Source organism: Hippocampus zosterae, chromosome 20, assembly GCF_025434085.1.
Source record: "Hippocampus zosterae strain Florida chromosome 20, ASM2543408v3, whole genome shotgun sequence".
Classification (NCBI taxonomy): Eukaryota; Metazoa; Chordata; class Actinopteri; order Syngnathiformes; family Syngnathidae; genus Hippocampus; species Hippocampus zosterae.
In genome coordinates this window covers 3,132,564-3,144,504 of record NC_067470.1, presented here as the reverse complement: position 1 = coordinate 3,144,504, position 11,941 = coordinate 3,132,564, and the positions used below count along the sequence as shown (strand labels likewise).

Below are 11,941 nucleotides of genomic sequence, written 5' to 3'. Positions count from 1 at the left end.
ACCCACGTGGGCGAGTGCAAAAATATCTTCCGAAATACGCGCACAATGGTCAATCAAACAGGTAGGCAGGCACTGTCTTCGTTTTGTCATCTTTGCAGCTGTATACTGGAAGTGAAACATGCCACGCACAAGTCTGCATCATAAGCGCACCCCTTTCTAGACCCCCCTCACCCCCACATACACACACGCCAGATAACTACATTTTAACCATTTTCACTTCTTGTAGTTGACATTTCAAGTGTCGCGTACCTCCTTCCATCTCGATCTCCTCATTTCGAAATGACACACCCCCTTCAACATATTTTCCCATTGCCCTACGTGCACCCTAAAACAAGTAAAAATGTCTCCTTATGTCACTCCCGTGAGGTCTCATTTCTTACTCATCGCACACCCCTTCACCATCCCTATAGAGTTGGCGCACCCCCTTTTTCTATACACACCCCCATATATGTATATAAATAAACAGACAAGCAATATCGGGAATTTTTTTGTCAAAATGCCAGGGTTCCCTAAATATAGATATATAAATATATATAATAAAGTATAATAATAATAATAATACATTTTATTTGTGGGCGCCTTTCTAGAAACTCAAGGACACCTTACAACAAGCAGTTAAAATCACGAGTACAATGTTAAAAACAACATCAAATAAGATAAGAAGAAATAAAAAACAATAAAATCTACATTATTTTAAAAATAATTTCCAAAAAAAAAGAATCAAATGAAAACAACTCAATTTGAATCCGCAGGCAAAAAAGAAATTCTATTGAGGTCAATTTATAAAAAAAAAAAAAAAAGAGAGAAAAGAGCATGTATTTTATATATAACAGAATTAGGAAAGCAGAAAATGGATCACCTGTTCAAATCAGTTTTCCTTGCAGTGTCAGCAGTAATTATCAGACCCTGACGAGCTCACGTCTCCGCTTGCTTACGCAGGTGAGCCCCACCCACGTTGCTGTGGCTCGGGGGACTAGGGGCGGGGGTCAGGGCCCTGAGCCTCTTGTTATGCAGCCGTTAGTTGCAACAACAGGCGGGATCAAGCCGCAGACTCAACTGAAAACGCATTCACTACAATTAGACTGGATTCTCCTGCGCGGCCTCGGGCCACACACACACACACACACACACACACACATGCGCGTGCGTGCGCAACGCTTCCAACGTGTTTCCCCCTCCCGAAGAGCTCAAAAGAGAGGGGGCAGAGCGAAGACCCTCTTCCTTTCTAACCAGACAAAGTATAGATTTTTAAAATGGGACAGCGTTGCCTGTAAATACACCAAATTACCCACCGGCTGACATCTAATACAAAAAAAATAAAATAATAATAATAAGCCCTTTCCAACGCAAAATTATTTTGGTTGTTGACAATGGAACTCTTTGTGTCGTCCTTGCTTTGATTCTGCTGTCCGTATTCTGTCCGCACTGTGAGAATAGCCGCGCCGCGCCGGGCTTCCAGGTGAGAGGCGGATTGAAAAAAACAATTGTGTGTAAAATATACAAAAACATCCCAGAAGTGAGGGAGCGTTCAAATGCAAGGTGTAAAAAAAAAAAAAAAAAATACGACGTTGACCTCCGCCAAGGCTACATCTGTTGCCGCTTTTGGCAAGTGGACAAACGGCATAATTCTCAAACCACATCTCATTAACTGAAAAACTCCCCCTACAAAGTGTGTGTTACAAAAACATCTTCCATTGTCTTTCCCTAAAGCCGCTAACCCGAGCCACAAACGGCAATCAAAAGGTCACGGGCAGTATTTAGCCGTTGTGACCTTTGGGATGTGTTCATTTCGTGTTTATTTAGCAAAAGAGGAAAAACCGTTTTTGTTCCTTCACCCACGCCAGACTGACAATCAGCCATTGAAACATTTCTTAGTCAGCAGTTTTCACCACATTTCGCGGCACAAGCAATGAAGAGGAGACAAGCATTGATTTGTTTGCAAAATTTATTAGTCAAAAGTGCAAAAGTTTTTTTTTTTTAATGACATATAAAGACTTTGAAATAGTGACTGTACAAATGGACTTGATATCAAAAACCAACTTTGCTCGAAAAAAAAAAAAAGTCCTTGACTTGTCTGGCCTTGGAGTTCAGGATGGAGGTGAAAGGTCAAATACGGCGCCGAGGTTTTAAGAGTTGTTATAGCTGCAGTAATAGACGGCCGTACTCGCGTCGGACAACACGGATGATATCAGGCCCTCGGGTCCTTGCGCGCCGGCCTCGTGCAGGGCGCCGTACGCCGAGGAGCCCAGGTACTGCTCGAACTCGCTTCGGTCCACCTCGGAGAGCAGCTCGGCGCTCTCGGCCGCCGCGTGCGGCTGGCAGTCGGGCGGCGGCGACAGCTGGCCCGCCCCGGGGTGTCGCTTGGGGTGACCGTAGTACACGGTCAAGGGGTTGGGGCACCCCGCGTAAGGAGCGTGCTGGTGCTGGGGGTGGAGGGGCTCCTGGTGCTGGTAGTCGCCGCCGCCCTGCGGGTGGTAAGCGTACATCATGTGGCAGTCCTCCTGGGCGGGGAAGAACATGGAGTCGGCGTCCACGGCGTCCAAGGGCGAGTTGTCAGGGGTGGGGAGGCTGTAGCTCTCGTAGGAGGGTCCGCCGAGCGGGTCCGAGCGGTAGTGAGCGAGGGGCTGCTGCTGTTGCTGCTGCTGCTGTTGTTGCTGCTGATGATGATGATGAGGGATCTGCGGGAAGCCGGGATGCTCGTGGTAGGCCGGCCCCCCCGGCCCCGCCCCGTCCCCGGGCGCCCCGTGCAGCAGGAAGCCCGAGTCGAGCCGCTTAATCCGCTTAACCTGCTTGCGCCTGCGGGGCCGGTACTTGTAGTTGGGGTGGTCCTGCATGTGTTGAACTCGCAGGCGCTCGGCCTCCTCCACGAACGGCTGCTTTTCTGCCGCCGGTAACGACTTCCACGACTTGCCTGCACCAACGACACGGCCAAACACGTCACAAGGGCAAGCGCCAATTGACACTCTTTCATTCGTATTATTTTCAAATGAAATTTGAATTGCTGTACGTTTAGTAAAAAAAAAAAAAGTATATATATGTGGCTATACAGTAATACTCCAATATATGCATGTGAGGTGCAGATCGTATTCTTATCCACTTGGGAACACAACCTCGCTGCCTACGCCGGAGGTTGAATGTGTCTGCCTTTAAAAGGCGGGCCTGACCTGTTGAGTGACGCGAATGTCAGCAAATGAGAATGCAGAGTTGGCGGGCAGTTACCTGGCTCGGCGTTGAGCCACGTGTGTGAGGGGCGTGACGGCGTCAATCGAGACCATCTTTACTCCATTTTGTTACCGCGTGTTCCAAAAAAAAAAAAAAAGCCAGTGGAAGTGCACCAGACTTCCCTTTGTCCGAATTACCTGGTTTACAATCGCGGCAATAGGTTGTATTTAATGAACTAACCATGTTGATGCTAACGTCGACATACAGTTGTGTCACTTAAGCCACTCGGAACTTGTTTTGGGTGAAATGAGCCGAAACTTTTGATGCACTCTCACTCGCACTTATTGTGACGTCGGAATCTGCGGAGCCTGCGAGGCCTTCTCTCTTTGTAGTGCTTGAGCCATGAAATGGTTTCAAACTCTTCCCACTAGTCGATTTTCTTCATTTCCTCCCTCGCGTTTCTCTTCCACAATGCAAACGTCTAATGAGATTTCAACCCGTCTCTGTTGCCATGACATTCTCATCAGCACAGAGGAAGTTGAAGAGTTTCAATCCAACCATTGCTTTGTCACCATATTTTGGCATTTTGGTGTCAAGGAACTAAGTTGAAGTGAATCAAATTAATGTCCGCCTCAAAAAAATGTCCAAGCATATTCCTCCAGATGTTACAAAAAGTACCACACTGTCTACCTGAGTAGACTTCAGTGAAAAGAAAAGAAAAAAGATAAACATAGAAGTGCTGCTTCAGCTCCTATCTTAAAGTAAAAGTCCCAAACTACAGATTGAAATGTATTTCTGTACAAAAGTAAAACTGGGGTCATCCCTTATTTATCAACTCCGCTAATGTTGTAACTGCAAAGGATAAGAAGAAAAAAAAAACGGTGTCACGTTGAGGTTTAAGTGGAAGCTCGTTTGACTTGGCTCAACTTTTATGCCATCAAACCTTCGGCGTGTATGTCGAGTTGTTTTGCATACGTTGTGAGCTGACCAACAAAAAACACACAATTCGTTTTTGGCAACAACTAAGGGGGGAAAAGAAATTCCAGCTTGTTCAGATTTTTTTTTCCTAATACATTATAGACAGATCATCTTTGAAGACAAGAAGCAGACTTTTTTTTTGTATAGCTAGTCCCAAAAAAAAAAATCAAAGATTGTACAATTTAACCATCCTATTTTGACCAGGAGTACAAAATCTGCATATATCTTCAAATGTAGGGAGTGACAGTAAAATAATCGTCCCCAAAAACACTCGAGTCAAGTACACGTACCTGAAAATTTACTTTCAGACAATATTTGTACTCTTTTTGTGTCACATAAATTGAAATATGTAGCTTGATGGCTTCCAAACGTATGTTGATAAAAATGTATTATATGGGTTAAAAAAAATAATAATAATAATATGCACACCTGCTACCAGGTCCTCAATTTGCTTCGGATGTTGATGCATTTTTTGTACATTTTTTTAATAGAATGAAAGTATTACAGTTTTTTTTATTGGGCAGGGGGTGGGGGGATACATTTTTGAGCCTTGCAACCCAATTGAAAATCTTCAAATCAAAGCACCCGTGAGTTGCCAACTGGCAAATATGAAAGAAAGGCTCATGTGAAATGTGGAATATATGAGCGCGCTCAGCATATAAATGACATTTGCGTTGTTTTGGTCGTGCCGTCGAACGACGATATCAAAGCAAAAGATGTAACAAAAAGAAGTCCGGAGCTATGTGATCTCAACGCACTACTCACGCACGTCCGATTGACTGAACTTGTGATCTTGATAGAATTTACGGCACTTGAAAAGTGCGAGCGTGCGTCAGCTCCTATCATGTTGCATCAATTGGTAAAAAAAAAAATCGGACATGTTAGTGTTCTTGACCCAGTCACGAAAAAAATGTCATCAAATCTCCTTTGATGTTTGAATTAAAAATATATTCATAATGTTTGTATTAAGAAGTGCTAAGTACAATCGATGAGAAAGGAATACATGGCGGATTTATGTTTCAATAGACGTAATATTTGCATTCCAAGCTATTTATAAAGTAACGCATTCGATAAGAAAAGTGCCCCGCTGTTTGAATGGAATCAACCCGTCAACCCCCAAAACCAAATCACATGGAAGCAAAATAGCAGAAACTCTCGTGGAATTAATTCCAATCAACTTGTGGAGTGACGGTGAAAAAAAAAATCGAGCACGCGTGACTGACCGAGCATTTTGCTGAGTTCGGCGTTGTGCAGGTCCGGGTTCTGCTGCGCCAGCCGCTTGCGCTCGTCTTTCGCCCACACCATGAAAGCGTTCATGGGGCGCCGGATCCTGGGCTCACTCTTGCCGCGACTCGCTTGGTTCCCCCCGGTCGCGCCTCCGAGGCGCCCGCCGGTGCCCGCCGCCTCGCTCTTGGCCTTGGGCTCCCCGAGGGGGCTGAGGGGGTCGGCGGCCCCACTGGCAGTGTCCCATCCCAGGCATCATGACTGACATCGCGCACCTTGCCTGGTTCTGATCGTCGCTGGCGTAGCCCGCATCCGGACTGCTCATCTCTTTTTCCAGCGGCTTTTTTTTTTAAGCGAAACTGTTGAAATCCGAACAACCACCACCCGACCCCAACCCCTCTCCCGCCAAATCAAGTCGCGAAATCAAGAGTCGCCAAGCTTTCTAAAGTTTCGGCCCATCCACGAGAAGCTACTGGGAAGCGCACCGACTCCCCGTGCACGTTGGGGTTATTTATAAACGCGGACAGCCAATCGGCGCGCAGTCGGGCGTGGTTCCAACTCGGCAAGGTGTTGAAAACTTGCCTCCTGTTGACCTTGTTTGGAAGGCTGCGCGTAAATGCCTCGCATTGATCTGAAAACCTGACGTGTACCACCCAGACAGTTGCGAGAAAAAAACAACAACAACAACGCAGGTTCAAATAGTTCAACAAAAAAATCGGGAATGAAATCTGAAATAAACACGTCCAGTAGGCTGAACTCTGCTTGGAATGCAGTCATAAAAAAAGTCTTTGAGATATATTTCGGATTTCATTGAAGGGACCACAATATTCCTATTTAAGTTGCTTTTTGTTGACAATCTTTTTTTTTTCCTCTATCAAAAGGAACTGTTTCGTCGTGTGCACCCAATTGTCTGTGTGCATGTATGTATATTTGTGTGTATACAGTGTGTGTGTATATATATATATATATATATATATATATATATATATATATATATATATATATATATATATATATATATAATATATATATATATGTGTGTGTGTGTGTGTATGTGTATATATATGTGTATATATATGTGTGTGTGTATATATATATATATATATATATATATATATATATATATATATATATATATTATATACTGTATATATGCACATTCACTATATATTTGTGTGTATGTATATCTATCTATACATATATACAATACAATACAATAGGTGGATGTGTGTATATATATATCATTATATATATATAGATATATATAATATGCTGTATTATATATTATATATATATTATATATAATATGCTGTATTATATATATTTTATATATATAATATGCTGTGTATATATAATGTATATATATATATAGAGAGAGAGAGAGAGAAATTATTACAAAGCTGCTGACTATTATAGCTGCTGTTCAAGTGGACGTGTGTGTGTGTGTGTGTGTGTGCGTGCGTGCGTGCGTGTGTGTGTGTGTACACACATATTCTTTACACTTGAACCCCGGCGTCCTTCCTCCGAAAGCGAGTCGTTCAAGCTCCACATCATCATCCACGCCGGCAATTTCTTTGCCGCCGTTTGTTGGTTCAGCAAAAGCACGTTTGTGTCCTTCTTATCACCGCCGGCAGCCCCTTTTCTCCCGTCTGGTCATGGTGCCACTCAAAAAGGGTTGACAGAAATACGAGGGACGCTGCCAGAGCGATCCCCCCGGGGGCATGCGGACTAGAGGTCGGTACGGGAGTCGACCTGCAGCGTAATGCTGTCATTGTCCATTTTACCAGCGAGACATGGCGTGTGGGTGTCTGTGGGAATGTCTGGGTGTGGGACATGCCTTCGTTTGATTGGAGAAGTCATAAAGTCTGGCGACCTCGCCACATTTCCTCCGCTAAGGTGAAGCTCGCAGTCAAACCTGCACTGGGAGCGCAGCCTAACCACCCCCCACCCCCCCTCGCCTCGTTGGTCCTCCCATCCCTACGCCCCGTGCCTGGGGAGTCCGGAGCTGGGCGTGGGCCGGGTCCTCTCGACGCCAGCCTCTGGACGGGAGAGCGCTCCAGGGAGAGGTCAAGCGGGCTTGCTTACACAATAGTATTATCTCAGTTCCAGGCCTCGACTAACGGCGGCGGTGAGCACTTCCTGTCCCCTCAGCGAGCGCTTCCTGTCCTTGGCGCGGCAGCACAAGTTGTCCGCCTCGCACAAAGCAGGCGGCGGGGCGGGGGGGGGGGGTGTGGATGGAGGGTGTGTGTGTGTGTGAGGGGGGGGACGACGCACGCTTAGCGCCGGGCGGGCCGTCGATCTCGCTAATGGCTGTGGTGGCCTTCGGGGGGTTGCATAACGCGCGTCAGTCTTAGTTTTTGCGTCGCGCAGGCGGATGGCGTATTTATGGCGGCACGCTGGCCTGATCCCACATGTGCTCACAAAAGATGCAAATGATAAACACCGCGTGCCCCTTTTTCATTCTGAATGCTAACTATGCTAACCCATCAGCAGCCAATTAGCAGTTACCGCTACCTGCAGACAGTCGTGCTGATTATTATTGCCGCCTTTATCCACGTTGACTTCTGTGAACTCCTCGGCGGAGGTTTGCTCCGTTGCTCAGAGTGCCATTGAAGTATTTTGCGTGCATTGTTTGCAGCCAGCAGACGTGTGTCATGATCAGCCCCTCAGATAGGAAGTGTTGTGATTGTCTGATTAGACCATGCGTCCTCTCTCTTCAACACCTGCTCTTGGGAAGCGGGGGTTGGGATTGTGTGTGGGGCGGGGGGGGTCTTGTTGTAGGTGGATTAGTGCTGGAGGGGGCGAGGGGGGGGGGGGGGCTGGGTTTATTCAACCCAACAGGTGACGAAAAAGAGGACCGAAAATGGCGTCTCGGAATGTATTTGCCACCTTCACCGGAAAAGTTTTATTCCCTTTAGCTGTCGGCTGCCAATCACTGTGAGGTTGCGTAGCGAGCAGGCCGGATGCTACACACAGAGTCTGTGTTGTTATGGCAACGGTGAAAGGTAGCCTTTACCCACTCTTTGCATCCTTTTAGGACCAAAAAAATGAACACGCGGTATCAGATATGTTACGCGGATGTTTCCCAGAGCATGTACCAACTTTTCCCAATCTCCCAATTCAAGGCAAGGAACAAGCTGGAAAAAAAAAAAACGACCCCCCCCCCCCCCCCCCCCCCCCCCCCCCCCCGCAAAATATTGTTTATTGTACATGAAAACACCTTGTTGAGTGATTACTAAGTATGTGGAATTAGCATTTCACCGCATCCCCCTCTGCCTACCAGCAACCACTCATTGTCCTGGCCTAGTTGAGGCTAATTGAAGAGTCTGTTTATCATTTTATGACTTTATCCATAAGGACAGAGCTCGCCAGTTTTTCCTGTTCTCGGGGCTCCTTGACAGGTCGCTGGCATTATGAGGCTGGCCGGGCCAACTCCGTCTGCCATCACGCCTTGCCATGCATTGTTTTCAACTACACTGCGACCGGTCACAAACTGATAAGACCTGTCGTCTATTTTAGGACGAATCCTTTCTTAGTTAAAAAAAAAAAGAAAGAAAAAAAACACATCTGGCCTTGACACTTTCAGACTAAAATATCTGCAAGCTCTCTGGTAGGAAATTTTTAGTTAGTTTGTTCATTAGTTTGTTAAGTCATTGTGTGGCTTGCTGGCTCATTTTATTTTAGTGGCTTAGCTAGTTTGCTTGGTTAATTTTTTTATTTTTTGTTAATTTGATATATACCTTGGTATTTATTCACAAGATACTTAAATAATTAAACTGTGTTATTAAATTATGTGGTTAGCTGTTAATTGATTGGTCGGTGTCTTTACCAGCTAGTTTACAAGATAGTTAGGTTGATAAGTGGATAGTTAATTATTCACTTGGTTGGTTTCGCTAACTAGCTGCCTAGCTAGTTGAAAGTAACACTGGCTCAACCTTAAAAAAAAATATATATATATATATATATATATATATATATATATATATATATATATATATATATATATATATATATATATATATATATATATATATATATATATATATATATATACACACACACACACACAGTATATTGTTTGATCTCTTTTTGGAAAAAAAACAGGCCTTGACGAGTATAACGATCATTTGTTAGCCAAAGTCATCAATGAATCATCTTTTCCAGCATCAAAGGCAGAAAACAATAAGCGGTGCCAAGAAAAAAAAAGTCATTCAGCAGCGACAGATTTGTGCGGTGTCACGTTGGCCTTTGTGTTGACAAAGTCAAGTGAGAATGATGCTGCTAACAAGTGCTGTAATTGTGTTTCCTAACAAATACCCTGACCCGCGTTCAACCCCTCACGTCATCTTCAAGTCCACAAGCCTCTTTGACTTGGACTTGGACACTGGGTCAATTAGCCAGCGACCAATCAGTGCTAATCAATTGATTTAGTCAGGAGAGAGACAGTGCGGTCTTTGTGAGCCGCAATCTGCGTGTCCATTGATTTGTCGCCCTTTTGTGTGTGCCACACTAAGGTGACCAAACATGTAGATAGCCCACAAACGTGCTAACCATCAATAGCGTGCTAACCGTCAATAGTGTGTGTTTGATTGGAAAGAATCTGGATCAATATGCTACATGAGGTAAAGGCCACTGACGGCCTTGGAGGCCATGTCCACACATTTGGATTTTGTTTTATCTGGCCGTCGAACTAATTTGCTAGCATCCGCGGTATCTTAGATGTGACGTGCTAAAACCTAGTGTATATCGTTAACATCATTCTGCATTTGTTGAGTTTTCTATGATTCTTTAGGTAAGTAGTTAGTGTACCGTTTGGCTAGTTTGATGGGTCAGTAGATAGCTAGTATTTTAGCTGGTTTGCTTGATTCGGGTAAAAAGCTAATTAAAAAAATTCATAAGCTGTTGTAGAAGTGCCTAAGTCAGTTAGTTTGTGTGCTATTTGGCTAGTTTGTTGTTTATTTGGTCGGTCGGTTGGTTGGTAGCTAGGTAAATGGCTTGTTAGTTATTGCGCTAATTATTAGCTTTGTTAATTATAGTTGCAAGTAATTTGGAAGTTAGCTGAGTAGTTTGTTTGCTAGTGAGCTAGAGGCTTAAAAGTAATTCTTAAAGTCATTTAGTCGGTTTAGCTGGTTTGTCGGTCATGCGAAAAATTCCATATTTGACATTGTGTACCTTCAACAGTGAATCGCAACACTTTGTTCATTAGAATACACGCAGACAGACTAAGTAGAAACCGCAGTCTGTCTGTTGTTAAAGGTTGAGGTGTGAAGCCCATGACATGCATTTCCACTAGAGGAAGGGACCCCCCCCCCCAACCCCCTCTTTCCTTATAATTTGTTTTGTCCAAAAAGAGTAGTTATGTGGGTACCTTCAAGGAATTGACTGGAGTGTGTTAAAAGTAGTGCTGAAACGCATCAGGCATTATAAAAATTATGTTTGTGGTTTGCCAGGTATCTAGCGAGCTTCATCCTAATTCTATTTTTGTCTAATTCTGATTTAATAACTTAATTGTATTTCCTGGGCCAATTTTGAGCTTTGTGCCACCTACTTAAATACACACACGCGCACACACACTCCCACTCGTAGTGGATGATGATGATGACGACGAAGATGTAATTACGTTCACAAAAGTGGAGGAAAAAAAATCTTTTTTTTTTTTGGTCCCTACCACAGCTGTACTTTTACAGAGGAAATGCACATTGTGTGAGTGTTAGTGTTAGTGTGAGCGTGAGCGCGAGCGCTTCCTCCCCGGCGTTGTTCCCCTTACTCGCCGTGATAGGTTGGAAAACTCGTTAGATTGTCAACTTCTGCTTTGGTTGTCACTCAAGCTAATTACAAAAAAAAAAAAAAAAAAGAACTCTCTCATGGAAGCAGATGAATGAGCCAGGCCCGGCGAGCTTGAGTTGTGAGCGCTTCCCTTTCACCTTTCATGTTATTTTCGAGATGTTTCATTCATCATTCTCCAGAGGACTACGTTTGGACCCGTTTGATGTCACCTCGGGGCCAGCGTCCGAGGTGCGCCGCTGTCTTCGTTTCCACACAATGGCCTCAGTAAATAGGCTCTCTGGATGACCGCTTTGATAAAGGAACCTAAAACAAACAGCGGTAACTCTCAAGTCCACTGCAGTCGGCTTCCCCATTGCAAATAATACATTTTTTAAAACCCTGTTACTTTTATTTTGCATTTAACCGTTTATTCAACGTTCAAACCTATTAACGTTCCTGACTGTCGTGCAAGTGTTAAAAGAAGTTAGATTGTATTCAAATGTAAAAACAAAAACATCGATGAGCTAAAAAAAAATTGAATCACCCCCCCCCCCGAGCCCCTCCTCCTCCTCCCAAATTCAAATAAAATGGTGCGCCGAAGCATGTTTACAAGATTTAATCATCCACTCTAACATACAAAAACATGATCAAGTCTCCCTTCACGTTAATGACAAATGATGACAACGGTGACATGTTGCACACCTGCCATAGGAGAAGGTGAATGTGCGTGTTAGTGTGACCGCGTCTCGCGCCAATGCTGTCACTTCCCCTGCTCGGACGCCAGCTTCCCTCTGCGCTTCCCAGCAGGGCT

At 44.4% G+C, this 11,941-nt stretch overlaps 1 protein-coding gene across 1 annotated transcript; it reads right to left on the bottom strand.

Annotated features, from left to right (window-relative positions):
* Positions 1-1,927: 1,927 nt before the first annotated feature.
* sox17 (SRY-box transcription factor 17) lies at positions 1,928-5,858 on the bottom strand. The gene is given in 3 exon segments (XM_052053770.1): positions 1,928-2,911; positions 5,364-5,592; positions 5,594-5,858. Coding segments are annotated over 3 exon segments (1,110 nt in total). The 5' UTR covers positions 5,690-5,858; the 3' UTR covers positions 1,928-2,126.
* Between the last annotated feature and the right edge of the window lie 6,083 nt (positions 5,859-11,941).